This window comes from Pseudophryne corroboree, chromosome 3, assembly GCF_028390025.1.
Source record: "Pseudophryne corroboree isolate aPseCor3 chromosome 3, aPseCor3.hap2, whole genome shotgun sequence".
In the NCBI taxonomy this organism is placed as follows: Eukaryota; Metazoa; Chordata; class Amphibia; order Anura; family Myobatrachidae; genus Pseudophryne; species Pseudophryne corroboree.
In genome coordinates, this window is record NC_086446.1 from 418,268,780 (window position 1) to 418,291,772 (window position 22,993).

General features: G+C 45.8%; 1 protein-coding gene across 2 annotated transcripts in view; it reads right to left on the reverse strand.

Annotated features, from left to right (window-relative positions):
• Positions 1-22,993, reverse strand: part of GGT7 (gamma-glutamyltransferase 7) — a 198,515-nt gene that overhangs the window by 142,799 nt on the left and 32,723 nt on the right. Inside the window, exon 1 of one of the 2 annotated variants that reach the window (XM_063960244.1) lies at positions 11,122-11,437. The exons of the other annotated variant lie outside the window; for it this stretch is intronic. Coding sequence (XP_063816314.1) covers positions 11,122-11,278 — 157 coding nt within the window. The 5' untranslated portion in view covers positions 11,279-11,437. Of the gene's footprint in view, positions 1-11,121; positions 11,438-22,993 lie in introns of those variants that run through there. 2 annotated transcript variants of the gene reach the window in all.

Here is a 22,993-nt window from a genome sequence, read left to right on the forward strand (position 1 = left end):
GATACCCCGTTCACATTGCCATTGCCAGGCCACACCCGGAAATTGGATACGGGTCCTTCCCGGGTGTTACCAGCATTTGACCTGTGCAATGTGAACGGTGTTGCCATCCCATGGCGGGGTTAGAGGCGGCATCAGGGGCGGAGGTGGAAGCGGCGCTGGAGATTACATCATCTCCAGCACCGCCTCTCCCTATGCTGTGAACAGGTTCCGGGTCGATGCCCGTTCACACTGCGTCTGACTCGGTAATTACCCGGGCATAACCCTTAAGTGTAAGACATTTAAGGTCCACAGACTCAAGAGGTTCGAATGGAGACTCTTGCAGGGCATTTAAGACAACAGATAGATCCCATGTAGCCACAGGAGGGACATAGGGAGGCTGAATCCTTAAAACACCCTGAGTGAAAGTATGAACGTCAGGAATAGACGCAATTTTCCTCTGAAAGACACTGCACCAGGCAGATGTATGAACCTTGAGGGCCAGACCAAGGCCTAAATCTAGGCCTTTTTGCAGAAAAGCCAAAAGCCTAGATGTTCTGAATGAATCGGCATCATAATTCTTAGCAGCACACCATGTGAAATAAGAATTCCAGACCCTGTAATAAATCCGTGCAGAAGCCGGTTTGCGGGCCTTCAACATAGTTTGAATAACCGCCTCAGAGAATACCCTCAGGAGTGAAGCTTCAAGAGCCACGCAGTCCGGATAGACACAAGGGCCCTGAATGAGGAGGTCTGGGCGTTGAGGAAGTAGAAGAGGATGCTCTATCGAGAGACCCTGCAGGTTTGAGAACCAATGCCGTCTGGGCCACGCTGGAGCGACTAGAGTTAGTATTCCTTTTTCTTGCTTGAACTTCAGAAGTACCCTGGGCAGGAGTGACTACGTCTGGTAGGCCCCACTTGTCCACTAGGAGTTGAAAGACTTCCGGATGAAGACTCCACTCTCCGGCGTGAACGTCCTGACGACTGAGGAAATCCGCTTCCCAGTTGAGGACTCCGGGGATGAACACTGCTGATATTGCTGGCAGATGGCGTTCCGCCCAACGGAGGATTTTTGATACTTCCAGCATTGCCATGCGGCTTCGAGTGCCGCCTTGATGATTTATGTTCTTGAACAAGCCTGTTCTGTACTGGAGGCAGGGTCAGTGTCAACGCATTGAACACCACCCGCAATTCCAGAATGTTTATTGGGAGGAGAGACTCCTCCCTGGTCCACCGACCCTGAAGAGAGTGTTGCTCCAACATCGCGCCCCAACCCCGATGTTATTCCTTGTGGAATACCAGTGTACCCCGCTGCAGAAGTGTAAAATAAAAAAGTGATGGGTGGCCAAAATACACACAGGAGCCTCATAATGAAAGGTTATGGACCCCTCTGGAATGATGATGATGATGATGATGAAATATATTCCAGGTTTGTATTGTGCAGATGAAATTAAGTTTGCAAATAGCATCTTTTTTGCTGACCGAGGGCCCGATTCAGACCTCATCGGTTGTGCGAATTTGCAAGGATGTCGATTATCGTTCGATAATGCATACGAATAGTAGTGTGCACATGCAAGGAAATATCCTGATATCCTGCGGCTTTTTTGATCGTTAGGCGTACGCAAGTTGATTGACAGGAAGCTGGCATTTTGGGGTGGTAACTTGTCATTTTCTGGGAGTGTCAGTAAAAACACAGGCGTCCTAAGCATTTTCAAGGAGGGTGTGTAGCATCAGCTCCGGCCCCGATCAGCCTGATTCTATTGCACTGTAGGAGTAGGTCTTGGGCTATGCACAGACTGGAAAAATCATTAGTTGGTGAGTGAGGTATTCACTGTATGGGCAGCGACTATCTGATCGCAAACCTCTGCAAATTCGCAGAGGAGCAATCAGGTCTGAATTAGGCCCTGAATTCTTTCTTACAATAACGGGTGGGAGGGTGCACGTTGATGCATGTTAGTAAGCGAACAAATGAAGCACGCTGACATCACAATCTAATTTGGACGCTTTGTGCAGTCTTACAATATAGCACAATTCACTGGTATATGCAGGCACCCTTAGGTTATTTATAATACTGCTGTATACTACTCTATGCAATGGACAGGTTGGGTCACAGATTCAGAAAGTGTGTTATTTTTATTTAGCTTTTGATAGCTTTAAATGGGTTGATAACATACACAGCGAATATAGGGCCTAAATCAGACCTGATCGCAGCAACAAATTTATTAGCAAATGGCCAAAACCATGTGCACTGCAGGGCGGGGGGGGGGGGGGGGGGGGGGCAGATATAACATGTGCAGAGAGAGTTAGATTAGGCCCACAGGCATGTAAGATGGCTGGATGAGTATCTTAGTACATGAGATTGGACGGATGAATGGACTGATTAAATGAACACATGAAATTGATAGATGTAGAGAGCGTAGGATTGGTTCATTAATTGAACAATGTGTTAATTTGCATAGAAAAATATATTTAAGAGGGTGGTGGTCTGTATGAACACATGTTAACACAAATGCACTTGATGTATGAAGTACTTGGCATTTGTGCTATGCTGGTCCCAAATGAGTATGATGCCTGAGAATGATCTGATCAGAACCTTAATTACTGATAATTCTGGGGCATGGCTGTAAACCCAGTCAGCAGATGGCCTCTATGCTGACTATACCAACACGCCTTCATACAATCCAGCTTCATGGTAGTGGTGAATCTATTCAGTTTGGCTACCCACATATGTACCCAATCTTGTGCAGTGAGCAAAGTTGAGGACAATTTGGTGGCTTGTACACAGTGGAGAACGCAATCTGGCAGCTAGAGCTCAAAGCTGACCCAAACTTGTGGCTTGTTGCTATAAATCTGATGGTGTTCTGCTCTTTTAGACTGTGTCTATTTCGCAATGGATCAAAAGTTATTGTGCTTGGCTCAAGCGTCTTGGCTAAGTAGGTGGGACAATGTAATTATGTAAACGCCTGGAAATGTGAGGTCTGTTTATCAGAATTAGCTTGAGGGAAGAGATGGTTTACAGTGTGAAAAACAAATGGACCTCTAAGAAAAATTACAGTGCTGGGGCGGGCAGGTGGAGGAAAAACCGGGAGAGGATGGTAGCTGCTTTGTGTTTTCTACACAACTGGAACAACCAGGAAGAAGGAGTAAACTGCTCCTGCTATGCTGAACTGTTGATGGTGCTGACCCTTCAAAATGCAGGAAAATATCACTCTTACTCAAACTAAGAGCCCCATTTAACAATGATGCGTATTACCAGTTGTATATTTAAATTAATATTGCAGTAATACTAATATGCCATTAGTATCTAACAATACTCATCCCTCCGGCGAGATCCAGCAACGTCCACCTCCTTGCGACATCATCCACACTGTTGCTGGCAGTCTATGGCTGCATGTGACAGGCTCTTGTGTCATGGCATGCACGAAGGCCAGTCTGCACATGCACGTAACACTTTCACCTGGCGGAGTCTCGGCAGGTGAAATGCTGGGTCCCCACTGCCTGCAATGGGGATCATATCGATAATCCTATCCATAGATGGTGTAAGCAGTACAGTGACAAGTAAGCAAAGCTTAATGCTGTTTGTTAAATACTGAAAGAAGGACATAAAACCTTTAGCAAGTGCAACAGGGGTTATGTTTTTTTGTTAAATGGGGCCTTAATTTTAGTTTTGTCATGCTGGTACAGATGATGGATAAACAGATACACTAATAAACTTGTTCAAGGCATATTGACAGATTTACTGGTACATAGGATGTATGCACAAATACTCTGGTAAAAGGGATGACTAGCCATATACACTGGTACATCAGATGGATGAACAGATACACTGGTGCACGGAATAGATGGAAAGATACAAAGATGCATGGGATGGATAGAAAGATAAACTGGTACATAGAATGACAGACAGATCCGCTGATGCATGGGTCGAATAGACAGATCCATTGGTGCATGTGCTGGATAGATAGATCCACTGGTTCATGTGCTGGATAGACAGATCCATTGGTTCATGCGCCGGGTAGGCAGATCCATTGGTTCATGTGCCGGATACACAGATGCATTGGTGCATGCGCCGGATAGACAGATCCATTGGTTCATGCGCCGGATAGACAGATCCATTGGTTCATGTGCCGGATACACAGATCCATTGGTGCATGTGCCGGATAGACAGATCCATTTGTGCATGTGCCGGATAGACAGATCCATTTGTGCATGTGCCGGATAGACAGATCCATTGGTTCATGTGTCGGATACATAGATCCATTGGTGCATGTGCTGGATAGACAGATCCATTGGTGCATGTGCTGGATAGACAGATCTATTGGTGTATGTGCTGGATAGACAGAGCCATTGGTGCATGTGCTAAATAGACAGATCCATTGGTGCATGTGCTGGATAGACAGAGCCATTGGTTCATGTGCCGGATAGACAGAAACCACTTTAGGCAGAAATTGTTGCCGATTTCTCAATTCCGCTCTATTCACAAGGAAGATCAAAGAGGGGCTCTTGTGAGACAAAGCCGCCAATTTCCGACACCCACCTTGCGGACGCCAAGGTCAATAGCATGACCACTTTCCAAGTGAGAAATTTTTACCTTTCGTAAAGGTTCCAACCAGTGTGACATAAGAAACTGCAACACCACGTTAAGGTCCCATGGTGCCACTGGGGGCACAAATGGAGGTTGGATGTGCAGCACTCCTTTCACGAAAGTCTGAACTTCTGGAAAGGTGGCCAATTCTTTTTTAAAAGAAAATTGATAAGGCCGAAATCTGCACTTTAATGGAGCCTAACTTTAGGCCTGCATCCACACCTGCTTGCAAAAAATGGAGAAAACGACCCAGCTGACATTCTTCCGTAGGAGCCTTCTTGGATTCACACCAAGACACATACTTCCTCCAAATACGGTGGTAAAGCTTCGCCGTTACTTCTTTCCTAGCCTGAAGCAATGTGGAAATGACTTCACCGGCAATACCCTTTCGGGCTAGGATATGGCGTTCAACAGCCAAGCCGTCAAACGCAGCCCCGGTAAATCTTGGTACACGCCCTGTCTTTGCTGTAACAGGACCTCTCTTAGAGGAAGAGGCCAGGGATCTTCTATGAGTAAGTCTTGAAGATCTGGATACCAAGCCCTCCTTGGCTAGACCGGAACAATGAGGATCGCCTGAACCTTTGTTTTTCTTATGTTTATCACCTTCGGAAAGAGTGAAAGTGGAGGGAACACATAGACCGACTGAAACACCCAAGGTGTCACGAGGGCGTCCACTGCTATAGCTTGAGTGTCCCTTGACCTGGAACAATATCGCTGAAGTTTCTTGTTGAGGCGAGACGCCCTCATGTCTAATCGAGGAATTCCCCAAAGACTTGTCACTTCTGTGAAAACTTCTTGATGAAAACCCCACTCTCCTGGATGGAGATCGTGTCTGCTGAGGAAGTCTATTTTCCGACGACCTCTAATAGAGCGTTTACATGCCTTTCCGCTCATCGGAAACTTTTGCGGCTTCTACCATTTCCGCTTTGCTCCTCATTCCGCCCTAGTGGCTTACTTACGCCACTGCTGTTTAGTCGTCTGACAGAATTAAGACGGGCAGAACACGAAGATGTTCCGTTGTAAATAGCTCTTAATCCAAGAATGCTTATTGTAGACACGCTTCCCGGCTTGACCTTTCCCCCTGGAAATTCTTCCCCTGGAAAAACTGTTCCCCAGCCTCGGAGACTTGTATCCATGGACACCAGGATATAATCCTGGATCCCGAACCTTCGTCCCTCTAGGGCAGAGGTTCTCAAACTCGGTCCTCCGGAGCCCACACAGTGCATGTTTTGCAGGTAACCCAGCAGGTGCACATGTGTATTAATTACTCACTGACACATTTTAAAAGGTCCACAGGTGGAGCTAATTATTTCACTTGCGATTCTGTGAGGAGACCTGCAAAACATGCACTGTGTGGGCTCCCGAGGACCGAGTTTGAGAACCTCTGCTCTAGGAGGTGAGAACTGTGAAGCCACCACAGGAGAGATATCCTGGTCCTGGAAAATAGGATTATTTTCCGGTGCATGTGCAGGTAAGACCCGGACCATATGTCCAACTGGTCCCGCAAAACAACTCTGGCATTTGACCTGCTCACCGAATGGTCTCGTAGGCCGCAACCTGATCCGACTCTGGATCATCAGATCTCTTTCCACAGGAAAAAACAAACTCTTAACCGATCAGTATTTAAACTTAATCCCAACTCCGACCTCTGCGTCGTTGGGATCAACAGCGATTCTTTGTGTTGAAGAACTGTCAGAGAGAAACAACGAATTGTACCATTTGTTTCTTGACCTAGCCGCAGTCAGGAGAGCATCCCAGTACAGAAAAATAATGGCTCTTACTATAGAAGGAAACCATCATACTACCATCACTCTGGTGAAATGGCAATGACAAACCTGAATAGCAAAACCAGGTAAGCTTAATGCGGATGACACCGCATTTAAACCCTCTTTCTTCTTTTACAGGTTGGAGATCCCTGCCCTGAGAGATTCCATCTTGTATTTCAACTTCTTGAGTAGAAATCTTTTTTTTGGGATTGTTCTGACCGAGCTGTCCGGGCTCAGAAGCACAAAAAAGTTTTTGTTTTTTTGACAGGGACAGCAGGACAAAGGTCTTGTATGGCGTCACATACTACCTCTCCAGAGGAGAATCGGTAAGAGCTATTTAAAACTCAGTGAGGGGAATCATTTGGAAAACTCGAGTATGTCCCCCTTTGGATTCTATTCTTAACTCACTGTGTCAAGTCCATTCCAGGACTGACTGAAGAGTATTAGACGAGTTCCCCCCGGTGTGGGCTCCAGCAAGAGAGATTCAGCGACTTGCGGTGGATGTGGTAGAAACAGAGGACGACATCAGGTTCTGCAAAGTTGAAAAGGCTGCAGACCTCTTACCTTTTCACCTCCCTCTACCTACAAAGAAGGGGAATAAAAACGGTGTCCAACCGGTCAAAATGACTGCATCCCACAAAAAATGCGTCACCAACCATTGTGATGGAACATAACACAAGAAGGTAGACTTACCAGTGGTATCTGCCGAGATCAACTTAACCAAGTCATCTCCAAAACAGATTATCCCTTCATAGGGAAGATACTCCTGTATTTCTCGGAGTCAGTGCATACCTCTTGTAGTCGCACGGCAGCAAGCTGCAATGTTCTAGATAAGACCCAAGGAATATCCCATTTCTCCCCAGGGTAATTATATCGGATAACAAGGTAACCGACCATCTCTGAATACAATCACACCCCCATGTGTATGTAATGCAAATATCATCAAAGCATATCATTAAAAATATAACTTAGCTTCCTGTATACGATCCTTGGTGACAGGGCCCCGTGTAGACCACGGGTAGACATTCACTTTATTCTATCCACGGCGGGAGAAGAATAAACACTCGGACTCCTCGTGAGGATTCGAGACCATCTTGTCACGGCTGACCTAGAGCTTCATCAACAGAGCAACCAACACATGAGAAGGAATAACTTAACTTCAGCATTCATAATAAATTGTAATATAAGTGTACACATTTAAATACACATATATACACATATATCTATATATACATCTCATATATATATATATATATATAATCTGTCAGGGACATCAGGGTCCCTAGTGACATTAATGTGTTCTGAATGTGTATGAACATGTACTGAATGCCAATGTTGTGGATCTAATCAGGAAACATTATGGCCAACATAGAACATAGTATTCGTGTCGACAACAGGGAGTAGTAACTGGGCAAAATAACATTTTTGTGACCCCGAGGGATCTGAGGGAAACATATACCTAATTTCACTAGGACCCCCCACAAATACTATCACGTCTGTGCTCGAGCTACAGCTCACTACAAACGTACCATACATATATACAATTACAGGTATAGGTTTTTTATATAATTTTACACCCAGTCATAATAGTTGGTGCCGACAGGGTCACCCACATACCTCTGTGTTCCCCAAACAGTGCTTACTTTGGAAAAGCTTACAACTACTGACATGCTGACACTTAATCTCATGAATCAAGTACCATCTGGAGTCGGCAATGCCGACAGAGGGATACCCATATCTGTTTGTGGTAGAGCGCTCACACATGTCGACACACGTGTACTAAACACCCACCAACATTTCTAACATGGGCAGATTTCTAACGGAAGACACAGAAAACTCTAACAAACTCCTTGTACACACGCTCATTATATATATATATATATATATCGATAGTGCTTCATGGTTGAACCTATATTGCACTACATAACTGTGCCCCCCCCCGCCTCATTTTACACTGTTAGGTGTTTAACAGTGTTTTGGCGGGCCCAGCATCTCTGTGAGAAAATGGCGCTGTATAGAGTTGTGAGGGCTAAGCCACGCCCCGTTCTAGGCGCGCTTCAGCCCCGCTATCTTTTTACATTTTTATACTGGCGGGGGTCCGTATACAGTGCCTATGCACTGTATACATCTTTGCCAGGCTTATATTGTGAGGTATATTGCTGCCCAGGGCGCCCCCCCTGCGCCCTGCACCCTTGTAGTGCCGCTTGTATGTGGGAGCAATGACGCGCAGCGCGACCGCTGCGCGTTACCTCTGAGACTCTGAAGTCTTCTGCCGTCACTGAAGTCTTCTGTTCTTCTAATACTCCCCCGGCTTCTTTCTTCTGGCTTTGTGAGGGGGGTGACGGCGCGGCTCCGGGAACGAGCAGCTAGGCGAACCAAGTGATCAGACCCTCTGGAGCTAATGGTGTCCAGTAGCCTAAGAAGCAGAGCCCTTGAACTCAGAAGAAGTAGGTCTGCTTCTCTCCCCTCACTCCCACGATGCAGGGAGCCTGTAGCCAGCAGGTCTCCCTGAAAATAATAAACCTAACATAAAGTATTGTCAGAGAAACTCAGGAGAGCTCCCCTAGTGTGTGTCCAGTCTCTCTGGGCACAGAGTCTAACTGAAGTCTGGAGGAGGGGCATAGAGGGAGGAGCCAGTTCACACCCATTCAAAGTCTTATAGTGTGCCCATGTCTCCTGCGGATCCCGTCTATACCCCCCCTCCCCCATGGTCCTTTTGGAACCCCAGCATCCTCTAGGACGTATGAGAAAGATAGACAGATTCAGTGGTACTTTGAATGGATAGACAGATCCACTGGTGCAGGGAATGGATAGACACATCCACGTGTATGTTGGTTGAACAGACATTTTCATGGGTATACTGGATGGATAGACATATCCACTGGTTCATGGAATGGACAGACAGATCCCTTGATAAGTTGGATGTACAGACATTCCCACAGGTACACTGGATGGATAGACATATCCACTGGTGCATGGAATGGTTAAACAGATCCAGTGATACGTTGGATGTACAGACATTTCCGCTAGTACATTGGATGGATAGACAGATCCACTGATACATGGAATGAATAGGGATATCTACTGGTACAAGAGATTGATAGACAGTTCCACTTACACATGGAATTAATAGGGATATCTCCTGGTACAAGAGATTGATAGACAAATCCACTTACAGGCTGAGTATCCCTTATCCAAAATCCCACATTTTTGGGTCCCCTACTGAGATAATGATATATATCATATATATTATATATTATGTGTATATATAGATATATTATATAGATATATAAAATAATATACATATATATGTGTCATTATCTCAGTAGGGGACCAAAAAATGTGTGATTTCTGTATACACTGGATGAATAGGAAGATCCACTGGTATGTGGGATGATTTGGCAGAGCCACTAGTGCATGGGATTGATGTATAGACCCATATTTACATATGATGGATTGGCAGATCCACTGGTACATGAGCTGGATGGACAGATATGCTGGCACATGGGATGGACGGATATGCTGATGCATGGAATAGATGAACAAATAAATGGGTGCATGTGATGGACAGTTCCATTGGTGTATGGAATGGATGGACAGATCCACTGGTGCATTGGATGGATGGATGGATGGATGGATGGATGGATGGATGGATGGATGGATGGATGGATGGATTTCCTTGGTGCATGAGATAGATGGTGCATGGTATAGATAGATCAATGGGGTGTATAGACATTCACAGTGGAGAATCTGATTGAGTAAGAAATACACTGATGCATGGTATGAACAGATTTGCTAACCGATCTGCTGGGAATGGATAGATCCACAATCCACTGGGTACATGGGATGGATGGATGGATGGATGGATGGATGGATGGATGGATGGATGGAAGGATACACATACAGTGGATCACTTGATGAACATATATACTAGAGCATGGGAAGGTTAAACAGATGCACTGGTCATGGCAAAGAATCATAAATACACTGGTACATGGGATGGACAAACAGATAGATACACTGGTACACTGAATGTACAGGCAATATATTAGTACACAATATGAAAGGACAGACACATCGGTATGTTTAATGGAGAAACTAGCATATGTGATGGATAGACAGATACATTAATATATGTAATGGAGATACATCTGCACTTTAACATAAAGTATAGTGGTACATATGATGGATAGGCAGATACGCTGGTTCATATGATGGATAAATACACTGGTACATATGATATACAGACAGGTACACCAGTATATGTGATGATAGACAGAGACACTGTATATGTGATGGATAGGTAAAGACACCATACATGTGATGGATAGGCAGAGGCACTGGCACATGTGATTTAGACTTAGGTGTATTGTACATGTGAGAAATACATATAGGTACACTTAATGGTACATGTGATGGATATACAGGTACGCTGCAACATCTAATGAACAGATATATTGGTACATATGATGAATAGGCAGGTACACTGGTACATATGATGAATAGGCAGGTACACTGGTACATATGATGAATAGGCAGAGGAACAGGTACATGTGAGACAGACACAGATACATTGGTACATCATGTGATGAATAGGCAGGTACATTTTGTACATGTGATGGATAGACGGATACAATGGTTTAAATGGTATATAAGTAAAATACACTGATTCATGCGATGGAATCACCACAACAAGGTTATCTCGCTATTGTGTGTTTATTGCAGATGAAGCATGCATATACCCTGTATATGCACACACGTAATACACCACGTAGCATGCCTACAGCAGGTTACCAGAGTCATGCTCCCCCAGGAAGGTATCGTCCTCCCCGGCCCTCGGCCCTGGCTCTCCACCGGTTTCCTCTTCGGGCAGCCGGGGAAAGCTGGTGATGCTCATGTAGTCTACGGGGGAGTACGAGCCCAAAGATCGCCCTGGGCCCTGCTCCGCCATCTCTACCTGGCTGTGTTACGTCAGTGGTACTGCTGAGGGAGGGGGTGATGTCACAGCGACGATGACACGGTAGGCGGTGCTTGTGGCGTCACGTAGTGAGAGTGGCTGATGATGCAGTCACAGCGGTTACATGGCTGAGGCTGGGGAGACGTACACTTTCATTTCCTATGACGTAATGAGCACAAAGGGACTACACGTGGATAAGATTAATAGTCACTTCTAGATGAAAAGCACTCGGGTGCTCAGTCAGTGCATGGAAGTAAATAGTAAAACACAGGTGTATACTGTACATTGTTTGTTGTCACAGGTGACTAACCCACTCATATTTGTAAACACTTGCATACACCTTACACAAGAACACGGTGCTGCTGGGCAGGAGCCGGACAGGCTGTATGTGTTGTACCTGAGTGTATTATAGTATACAGAAGCCACACATGGTAATTGACCTGTTAATCTAAAACTGCCTGATGGTTGGCATCAAAACATACCTACTTTTCTCCAAAATGAGTGAATGCCCTAGTATTAGTTGATCAGAATTAATGATTTTAGAACATATTGTAAACATTAGTCTATACTTGCCTACTAGTATGTATGAAATATCACTTCAGAGAGATGCATGCAAGTGACACCCACATCTTGTGTCACAAAAGATGGAATGTCTTAAAGAGAGGAGGGGGTTCAGCTTCCTTGTGGTTCCCAACCTCTCTCCGCAAGCACAGATGCGAGTAGACTCTGGCACTGTGCCAGTGACTGCGCTTGCATGGGTCTCTGGGAAGTTGGTGTATCTTTTTCATACTTCCCTCTCACTCTGGGGTCTTTTCATGAAGCAGTGAAAAGTGTGGAGAAATTAGCCAGTGGAAAAGTTGGCCATGGCAACCAATCAGCATTGAAGTAAAATTTATAATTTGCATACTATAAAATGATACAGAGCAGCTGATTGGTTGCCATGGGCAACTTCTCCACTGGCTCACTTCTCCACACTTTTCACTGCGTCATCAATAGACCCCTTTATCTCTCTCTGTCATATGTCCATGTTTATAGCAAATGTGCATGCGCACAGTGGGCCTAATTCAGACCTGATCGTAGATGTGCTAAATTTAGCACATCTACAAGCAGCTTCAATGACATGCGGGGAGCTACAGGTCACTGTCCTGGTCGCAGCGGCTGCATGTGACGTCACGCAGCCGCTGCGGTTCCCCCCTCCCCCACCCACGGCCCGGGCATGCCTGCGCTGCTCGGACCGCGCCCCTAAGACGGCAGGCAAACGCAGCCGGGCTGCCCCTCCCGCCCAGTGACAGCCTCTGCCTGTCAATCAAGCATAGGCGATACCAAGGCTGAGACGGCCATCGGCTGTCTGGCATGCGCCGGCGCACTGCGGCGCTGGCGAATGCGCAGTTCAGACCTGATCGGCTGCTGTGCGAAAACACACAGCAGCGATCAGGTCTAAATTAGGCCCAGTGTCTGTTACATGGAGAGAGGAACTGGGGGCATGTCCAGCAGCTCGCAGCGCACTGGGCATGCCCTCCACCATGTTGAAAATGGGAGTGTGACTCGCGGGCGCTGCATTTATTGCAAGGCCATGCCACCCTTCCTGAAAGGCCACTCCATCTAATATCAGACGTGCACCTTCGATGCGTGCAAAGCTCCCGATCACCAGCCGGCAAATGTTGGGAGATATCAATTTACCAAGCTCCGGCAGTACCCTATAGTGGGCTAAGGGGTACTGTTGTGCAAACATTACCGAGAGAGGGTTCCTTTGCCGCTATGGCTGCTGCGTATCTGTTGGTCTGCTGACCGCTTATGCGCAGAACGGCCCTGGCTTCTGATATAGAAGGGAAATGACTGCTTTTGCGATCATTTCCCTTCTTTAAGCTGGGTACACATTAGACAACATGCAAACGATACAATGCCGCTAACGATTTTCCTGGAGCTCTCGAATAAACGATATAAACAACCAAACAATATACATGAGTCTTCCAACACTACCAACTTGTTGGGTTTCAGCCTAATTTAACATATCGTTCGTCATTGGTAGCATACACACTGGACGATTTGTACCTAGGGCCTAATTCAGACCTGATCGTAGCAGCAAATTTGTTGGCAGTTGGGCAAAACCATGGGGGTCATTCCAACCAGTTTGCACGCTGCAGTTCATCGCAGAGGTGCGAATGGGTCGGAATTGCGCATGCCTGGCGGCCGCATTGCGCAGGCACGTCGTTGCCCGGCGACGGATGTCCGTGGGCAGCGACGCCGCATAAGTAGAAAGCAGTTGCAGCGGCGACTGCAAGAAGATTGACAGGAGGAAGGCGTTCAGGGGCGTCAACTCACCGTTTTCCGGGCGCGGAGATCCGAACGCAGGCGTGTCCAGGCATTTGGAGGGCGGATGTCTGACATCAATTCCGGGACCTTCATCGCTGGATCCATCGCACAGGGTAAGTAACTGCAGGGCTAGTCTTGTTTTACACAAAACTTTTTTAGCATAGCAGGGCTGCACAAGCGATCGCAGCCCTGCTATGCTAAAATACACTCCCCCATAGGCGGCGCCTAGTTGATCGCACAGGCAGCAAAAAGTTGTTACGTGCGATCAACTCGGAATGACCCCCCATGTGCACGCAGTGGGGGCAGATATAACGTGTGCAGAGAGAGTTAGATTTGGGTGGGGTGTGTGCAAACTGAAATCTAAATTGCAGTGTAAAAATAAAGTAGCCAGTATTTACTCTGCACAGAAACAAAATAACCCACCCAAATCTAACTCTCTGCAAATGTTATATCTGCCTCCCCCCCTGCAGTGCACATGTGGGGTCATTCCGAGTTGATTGCTCACTAGCAACTTTTTGCAACCCTACAATCAGGTTAAATCTCGGCAAAACTGCTCATGCGTATTCATCGCATTGCGCAGGCGCGTTGTACGAGTACAAAGAGGATCGGTGCTGGGCGATGGATTTAATGAAGAATCCATTCGCACAGCCGATCGCAAGGTGATTGACAGAAAGAGGACGTTTGTGGGAGTCAACTGACCGTTTTCTGGGAGTGTTTGGAAAAACGCAGGCGTGTCCAGGCGTTTGCAGGGCGGGTGCCTGCAATTCCGGGACCAAAAAGACTGAAGTGATCGCAGCGGCTGAATAAGTCCAGACCTACTCAGAAACTGCAAAAAAATAAATTTGTGCCGTCGGCTGCAAAAGCGCACACTTGCAAAGCTAAAATACACTCCCCCATAGGCGGCAACTATCTGATCGCAGCGCTGCAAAAAGTTGCTAGCGAGCGATCAACTCGGAATGACCCCCATGGTTTTGCCCAACTGCTAACAAATTAGCTGCTACGATCAGATCTGAATTATCCCCCTAGTCGTTAGCAAAAAAAAATTAAATTGAGTTGCATGTACAGAGGACATCGCTAATGCCCCGAGGGAGTACGCATCGTTGGCAATATAGGGGGTTATTCCAACCCGATCGCTCGCTGCAGTTTATCGCAGAGCAGTGATCGGGTCGGATCTGCGCATGCGCTGTAGTATTGTAGCGATCGCCTCTGCCTGATTGACAGGCAGAGGCAGTCGCTGGGCGGGAGGGGGCTGGATGGCGGCGTTAAGCCGCCGTTTAGGGGACGCGGTCTGGCCAGCGCAGGCGTGACCAGACCATTGGGGGGGCAGCCCGCGGTGGCTGCGTGACGTCACACGCTGCCACTGCGACCCGGGCAGCGAGGAGGTTCTCCCGGCCAGCCACAGGAGCTGCGCTGGCCGGGAGTTACTCCTGAAATGCAAAAGCATCGCCACTGTGCGATGCATTTGCATTTCTGCGCGGGGGGGGGGGGCGGCACTGACGCGGGGCAGACTAGCCCTGTGCTGGGCGTCCCCCCGCATGTCTGAGTGCCTGATCGTAGCTGTGCTAAATTTAGCACAGCTACAATCAACTCGGAATGACCCCAAGTGCGTACACACTAGACGATAAAACTAATTTGTCATAATGATGTGTTGTTTTAACGGAAAATTCATTTAAAATGTTGTCTAGTGTGTACCCATATTCCGCAGCGCTTTACAGAGAATATTTGGCCATTAACATTAGTCCCTGCCCCAGTGGAGCTCTTTATTTTTTAGAGGGGAGGGGGGAGCCACTTAATCTACCAATATCTACCAATATATTTTACAATCTATGGCCCTCATTCCGAGTTGTTCGCTCGCTAGCTGCTTTTAGCAGCATTGCAAACGCTAGGCCGCCGCCCTCTGGGAGTGTATCTTAGCTTAGCAGAATTGCGAACGAAAGATTAGCAGATCTGCTACTAAATATTTTCTTGCAGTTTCTGAGTAGCTCCGGACCTACTCCTAGATTGCGATCAGCTCAGTCCGTTTAGTTCCTGGTTTGACTTCACAAACACGCCCTGCGTTCGGCCAGTCACTCCCCCGTTTCTCCAGACACTCCAGCGTTTTTCCCTGACACGCCTGCGTTTTTTAGCACACTCCCGGAAAACGCTCAGTTACCACCCAGAAACGCCCCTTTCCTGTCAATCACTCACCGATCAGCAGAGCGAATGAAAAGCGCTGCAGGATCATCTACTAAGTTTTTAGTTAAATAACTAAGCGCATGCGCCCTGCGTGCCTTGCGCATGCGCATTTAGCAACAAATCGCAGCATAGCGAAAATTGGCAACGAGCGAACAACTCGGAATGACCACCTATGTTCCATACCTCATGCACACACATAAGGACCACAGTAAATTTTTGGTTAGGAGCCAATTAACCTACCAGTATATTATTGCAATGTGGGAGGAAACTGGAGTACCCGGAGGAAACCCACGCAAGCACGGGGAGAATTACAAATTCCACACAGTTAGGGTCGTGTTGGAAACTCCTGTCCCTGCATGTGAATTTTAGTACATTCAGGGGCATGCAGATTTCTTATTGCTGCGAATAGCAGTGATAAATTCTAATTATCGGGTCTGAAACCTGATAATTAGTAAATATCCCCCAAAGTACCTTGCATCTGGTCTCCTATCTCTTCCCCCTCTATTTCTTCCCTCTCTCTCATCACTTTGTCTAACTCTTTTGCCTCTCTGTCACTCCACTCTCTTAGGGGTATATTTACTAAAGGGCGGGTTTATAGAAGTAGAGATGTTGCCCATAGCAACCAGTCAGATTCTAGCTTTTCTCGAAGATGCTATATAAATGATAAGTAGAATCTGATACCCCTTAAGCTCTGTCCTGTTTGCTTACACATATATGACTATATAGAGAGTACTGCCTGTAACAGATCTGTGTTACATACTGTTTTCATGATCCCCAGTTGAACCATTAATAACCACTCTCTGCTAATTACAATATGATTTGCTGGCATACTTGAGAGTAATTATTGGCACATGAAGCAAGTAGTAGATTCCTCTGGGACATGACGTCCATAAATGTTCATAAATATACATCACTTGTATACAGCTGTCTTTTACCGAGTCAGGTGACCTCAAAGAAGACTGACACGAATGGACTTGAGACACTTACACACTAGTGAATAAGTTTGTGACCATAAATTCACTACCATACAGTATAAAGCAAATTGTTATTAATAACATAAAATCATAATTACAAGAATAAAATGATTAATGAATGGGTACACTTTGCAAATGTGTTTGACAGTTCTTGCTTTCAAGGACTTCCACATTGTTAGTTAAACCAACAGGTAATACCTGATTATTGTCATATACATAAAATAAGAAACATAGATACAGTATGTGGTCAGAAGGTCAACAGTAACTATGCCAAGATCCTCAGACTTAAAACAGTTCCAGACCAAGTTCTGCGCAATGCTCTATAAAAGGCTTGCAAGTCCTAGTTTAATGGTTTCCACCATTAGTAGATTTTCAGGGAAGAGCATTGTGCTGTTAACACTGAACCTTCTGTGGGTCATGAGCTTTTGAGGGGGAGACGGATTTAGGGCTTCCCATAGAAGAATACGTGTGGAATAGAATGAGAACCAGAATTTTCATGGCTTTCTTTTCTACGTTTCTTTTTAAGAAACACTCATTTACATGATATACGAGGTGACACCTTGTTCCTCATCTTGGCTAGGATGCAGAGTTGTCTGAGATTTTGGTCCCGAAAGTTCAAGTTTTTGAAAATTCATATAGTTCTTGAGCAGGTATTGCATACTAAGGGGTCTATTGACTAAGCCTTGGATGGATATAAAGTCGCTTAAGATAAAGTACCAGCCAATCAGCTCCTAACTGTCATGTCACAGGCTGGGTCTGAAAAATGACAGTTAGGAGTTGATTGGCTGGTACTTTATCTCCGTGCACTTTATCTCCATCCAAGGCGTAGTAAATAGACCCTTAAAATCCAACTCCTTCCCCTCCCCCCCCAGCCTGTCCTTGTATGACGTCCTATTATTGCTTGAGAATTCATTTTGGTAAACCTGAATCTCATACCTTAAGGGTCATAGCAGGGCGAAAGTTTGCTTTGTGCCAGCCTCCTTCCCCTGAACATGTGACATCACATATGAGGGGGCAGTGCAGCTGGAAACAGGGAGAAGAAGAGAGTCCTAAAGGTGCTTCATACAGCCCGTGGTGACTTGACGTGGGGACCAGGGTGAAGATGAGCGCACTGGATAGCGGCACCACTCCTTCATCCCTAGTTGTGGCCCTGCTTAAATGTAGCCAAATCTGTGATATTAGAATGATCTGTGTCCACCTCCCCTCCAGCATATTAATAATAAAATCTGGTTCATTACCTAAATGGGGGGAAAAAAATCCCTGCAAATACAAGAAAAAGCAGATTGATTTGATTCTTTCTGGGAGCCCTAGTATATGGTTGTTTCACCTTACCACATAACTAATGGAATATATCAGCTAGTATCAGAGGTGTAGCTAGGTGCCATGGTGCCCGGAGCAAAAGTATGTTTCTGCGCCTCCTCCCCTGTACTGAATTGGGTGCATGTTACATTTGAAAAGAAAAAATATTTAAAAAGACTAAATCGGTGATAGGGTCGGTTCTAGACCTTGTGGAGATCAGGGTAAAAGTTTTCTTTGGACGCCCCCATGTTTAAAATAGGGACAGTGCGCAATAAAGGCGCGCAACAAAAATATAGGGGCATGGCTTTATGAGGAAGGGGTGTGGCCACAAAATAGTACAAACTCACATTACCCTGCACAGAATTGTCTGTTATTCACATTACACCGCACAGTATTGTCTGTTATTCACATTACACCACACGGTAGTACCCCTTATACACTTTACACCACAGTGGAGCCGCTTATACTCTTTATGCCACACAGTACAACAATACATGTTACTCTGCAGCTACTAATGCAGAGAACGGTGCTGTTGCAGCCAGGGCAGAGAGGGGTGCTAAGACAGCCAGGTCAGAGAGAGGTGCTGCAGAAGCTGAGCTAGAAAGAGGTGCTGCAGCAGCTGGGGCAGAAAGAGGTGCTGCTGCAGCAGTTGTGACCGATAGAGTTGCTGGGGCAGAAAGAGGTGATGCAGCAGTAGGGGCAGAGAGTGGTGTAGTAGGATAGAAGTAACCCTGCTTCACAGCTACAAGCAGACAGTGAGACACATAAAGAGGGTGGGCAGAGCTGCGGCATGTACCGGCTGTTAGTGTCTTCTGCTCTGTACCCTACCTAGACTCCGAGTCCAAGTCAGTGTGTGTCCCCTCTGCTTCTCCTCCTCCTGCTCTGTGGCTGCCTGTACAATGGCCTGTGGTTTAGCAGGTAGAGAGAGGGGGCAGGCAGCGGCGCGCCCTCTAACTTTTCCGGCGCCCGGAGCTCGCGCTCCACTGGAGCCACCCTCGCTACACCCCTGGCTAGTATGGTCTTTATAACTTACTGAGCTCAGTGATATCTTAAACTATAATTTGCTTTGTCAGATAGTAACGTATGGTATAATGTTACTTTTACAGGGTGCCGCAAGTACAGCCTATGGTCAGTCCCAGTGACTGCAAATGGTGTAGTATATCAGTGAATATCTAATGATTTATAACAAAAGGTGTTGGTGAGTCTGAGGGGGTCTATTCATGAAGCAGTGAAAAGAGTGGAGAAGTGAGCCTGTGGAGAAGTTGCCCATGGCAACCAATCAGCTGCTCCGTACAATTGTATAGTATGCAAATGATAAATGTTACTTCAATGCTGATTGGTTGCCATGGATGGGCAACTTCTCCACAGGCTCACTTCTTCACCCTTTTCACTGCTTCATGAATAAACCCCTAAGTCTCTCTGTAAACACTTCAGAAAACCTAATCATTTACTAGTAATTTTACTAAAGAATGGGCATAATCCAATAAGGGCGATACAAGAAGAGAGTTTGTGGTTCCTGACTGATATTCACATTCACAAACCAGGCATTAATAATAGGATGATACTGTAGATCTATAATTTGCAGTATTTCATCAGAGCTTCACCAATTATATAACAAGGCTATACACAGCCTCACATATGCAACTCGGCCTAATATCATTACATGGGCACTGTTGGAAAATTATTGGCATAAGGCAGTGGGAACCTGGGATGCCTCGGGGCACTTTCAAGGGATCCCCTGGATTGGTCGTTTAAATGATTTTTGGTCAATGTAATAGGCAAAACCAGTAATGGAGGCTGCCAATCAGAAAATATGTGGACAAACAGCGAAAAACAAATCCTGTCCCTCAACACGGTACTGAACCTATGGATGACATATAAACACAATTTACTTAATATACACTGCTCAAAAAAATAAAGGGAACACTAAAATAACACATCCTAGATCTGAATGAATGAAATATTCTTATTAAATACTTTGTTCTTTACATAGTTGAATGTGCTGACAACAAAATCACACAAATATTATCAATGGAAATCAAATTTATTAACCCATGGAGGTCTGGATTTGGAGTCACCCCCAAAATTAAAGTGGAAAAACACACTACAGGCTGAGCCAACTTTGATGTAATGTCCTTAAAACAAGTCAAAATGAGGCTCAGTAGTGTGCGTGGCCTCCACGTGCCTGTATGACCTCCCTACAACGCCTGTGCATGCTCCAGATGAGGTGGCGGATGGTTTCCTGAGGGATCTCCTCCCAGACCTGGACTAAAGCATCCGCCAACTCCTGGACAGTCTGTGGTGCAACGTGGTATTGGTGGATGGAGCGAGACATGATGTCCCAGATGTACTCAATTGGATTCAGGTCTGGGGGAATGGGCGGGCCAGTCCATAGCATCAATGCCTTCGTCTTGCAGGAACTGCTGACACACTCCAGCCACATGAGGTCTAGCATTGTCTTGCATTAGGAGGAACCCAGGGCCAACCGCACCAGCATATGGTCTCACAAGGGGTCTGAGGATCTCATCTCGGTACTTAATGGCAGTCAGGCTACCTCTGGCGAGCACATGGAGGCCTGTGCGGCCCCCCAAAGAATTGCCACCCCACACTATTACTGACCCACTGCCAAACCGGTCATGCTGGAGGATGTTGCAGGCAGCAGAACGTTCTCCTTGGCGTCTCCCGACTCTGTCACGTCTGTCACATGTGCTCAGTGAGAACCTGCTTTCATCTGTGAAGAGCACAGATTTGCCAATCTGGATGTTCTCTGGCAAATGCTAAACGTCCTGCACGGTGTTGGGCTGTAAGCACAACCCCACCTGTGGGCGTCGGGCCCTCATACCACCCTCATGGAGTCTGTTTCTGATCGTTTGAGTAGACACATGCACATTTGTGGCTTGCTGGAGGTCATTTTGCAGGGCTCTGGCAGTGCTCCTCCTGATCCTCCTTGCACAAAGGCGGAGGTAGCGGTCCTGCTGCTGGGTTGTTGCCTTCCTACGACCTCCTCCACTTCTCCTGATGTACTGGCCTGTCTCCTGGTAGCGCCTCCATGCTCTGGACACTACGCTGACAGACACAGCAAACCTTCTTGCCACAGCTCGCATTGATGTGCCATCCTGGATGAGCTGCACTACCTGAGCCACTTGTGTGGGTTGTAGGGAGGTCATACAGGCACGTGGAGGCCACACGCATACTGAGCCTCATTTTGACTTGTTTTAAGGACATTACATCAAAGTTGGATCAGCCTGTAGTGTGTTTTTCCACTTTAATTTTGAGGGTGACTCCAAATCCAGACCTCCATGGGTTAATAAATTTGATTTCCATTGATAATTTTTGTGTGATTTTGTTGTCAGCACATTCAACTATGTAAAGAACAAAGTATTTAATAAGAATATTTCATTCATTCAGATCTGGGATGTGTTATTTTAGTGTTCCCTTTTTTTTTTTGAGCAGTATATTTTTCTTAATCTCTCAATAAGAAGCTTTCGGCAGGAGGTGCCCTGAAATTTTTTTTTAATACTCTGTAATTCAAAAAAGTTTGGGTACCACTGACTTAAGCTGTTGTCATACTGAATGTGGTATGGTACCGACACCTTTAAAAAGTGTTACCCCTTTTCTTAACCCCAACAGGGAAGAGAATCTAGGAATGAAAAGTTCACACTTATTATGTGTCATCGTATTCAGAATTATTATCAATATAAAGCCACTGTATGACATTGTGGGCCTTATTCAAAGTTAGATGAAAAACACAATTTGGGCAGCACTTTTTTTTTTTTTTTCAATTAGCATTTATTGTGCATGTGCAAATTTCCACAGAATGCATCTTTATTCAGTTGCAAATACTGCTAGCATGTGTAGGGTGCGGAGACAAGAACTGGAGTGGGTGTGGAGTTGTGGGCAGTGGGCATGCAGTTGCAGTCAAAATATAGTAGGGGTGTGTAATCACAACTGCGTTTAAAATTGCCACTGAGTAGTCCCAAACATACACAGCCTCCTGGAGGGAGCTGCATTACATGTGCTCTTTCCCAGGTGTAAGTGTAATGTTGATAATGATGTCTGTGTGCGATTGGTCGCGCACAGTGAAAACGCACCTATTTATGCAAAACCCCTAAAACTGCTGCAAACACTGTTTTAAAAGTAAGTTTTACACAGTAAAAAAAAAAAAATGCTTCATATTCACTTGGAAGAGATGAAGACTGCAAATAAATTTTTTTAAGTGTTTTTAAATAAGATGAAACTTCCTATTTGCATCTGCTACTCTGCATTTCACAGATTGTCCACTTGGATTCGTACTGTCTGCTCTATCTGGTCATCAACTGTGAAGCTGGGTACACACCTTTCAATGATCATGATGCGACCCCGGAACGTGGCATTGCGTTGTAACAATATATCACATCAGTCGTACACACTAAATTATTCGCTGTATGTATGTTACTACACTGCGTCGGCCATGGAATCATCCCAGTGGATGTGCAGCACATCCGGTGGGACCATTCAATGAACGACGGCCGGGAACAATGGGTTGGGGGTACACACTATGCGATGTTGGAACAATCTACTGGATAATAGATCGTATAGTGGGGGTAATTCCAAGTTGATCGCAGCAGGATTTTTTTTAGCAGTTGGGCAAAACCATGTGCACTGCAGGGGAGGCAGATATAACATGTGCAGAGAGAGTTAGATTTGGGTGGGTTATTTTATTTCTGTGCAGGGTAAATACTGTCTGCTTTATTTTTACACTGCAAATTAGATTGCAGATTGAACACATCACACCCAAATCTAACTCTCTCTGCACATGTTATATCTGCCTCCCCTGCAGTGCACATGGTTTTGCCCAACTGCTAAAAAAAATCCTGCTGCGATCAACTTGGAATTACCCCCAGTGTGTACTCAGATTAATGTGCTTTTTATTGGGTACTGCGATTTGTGAAAATGTCAGAAATCATGC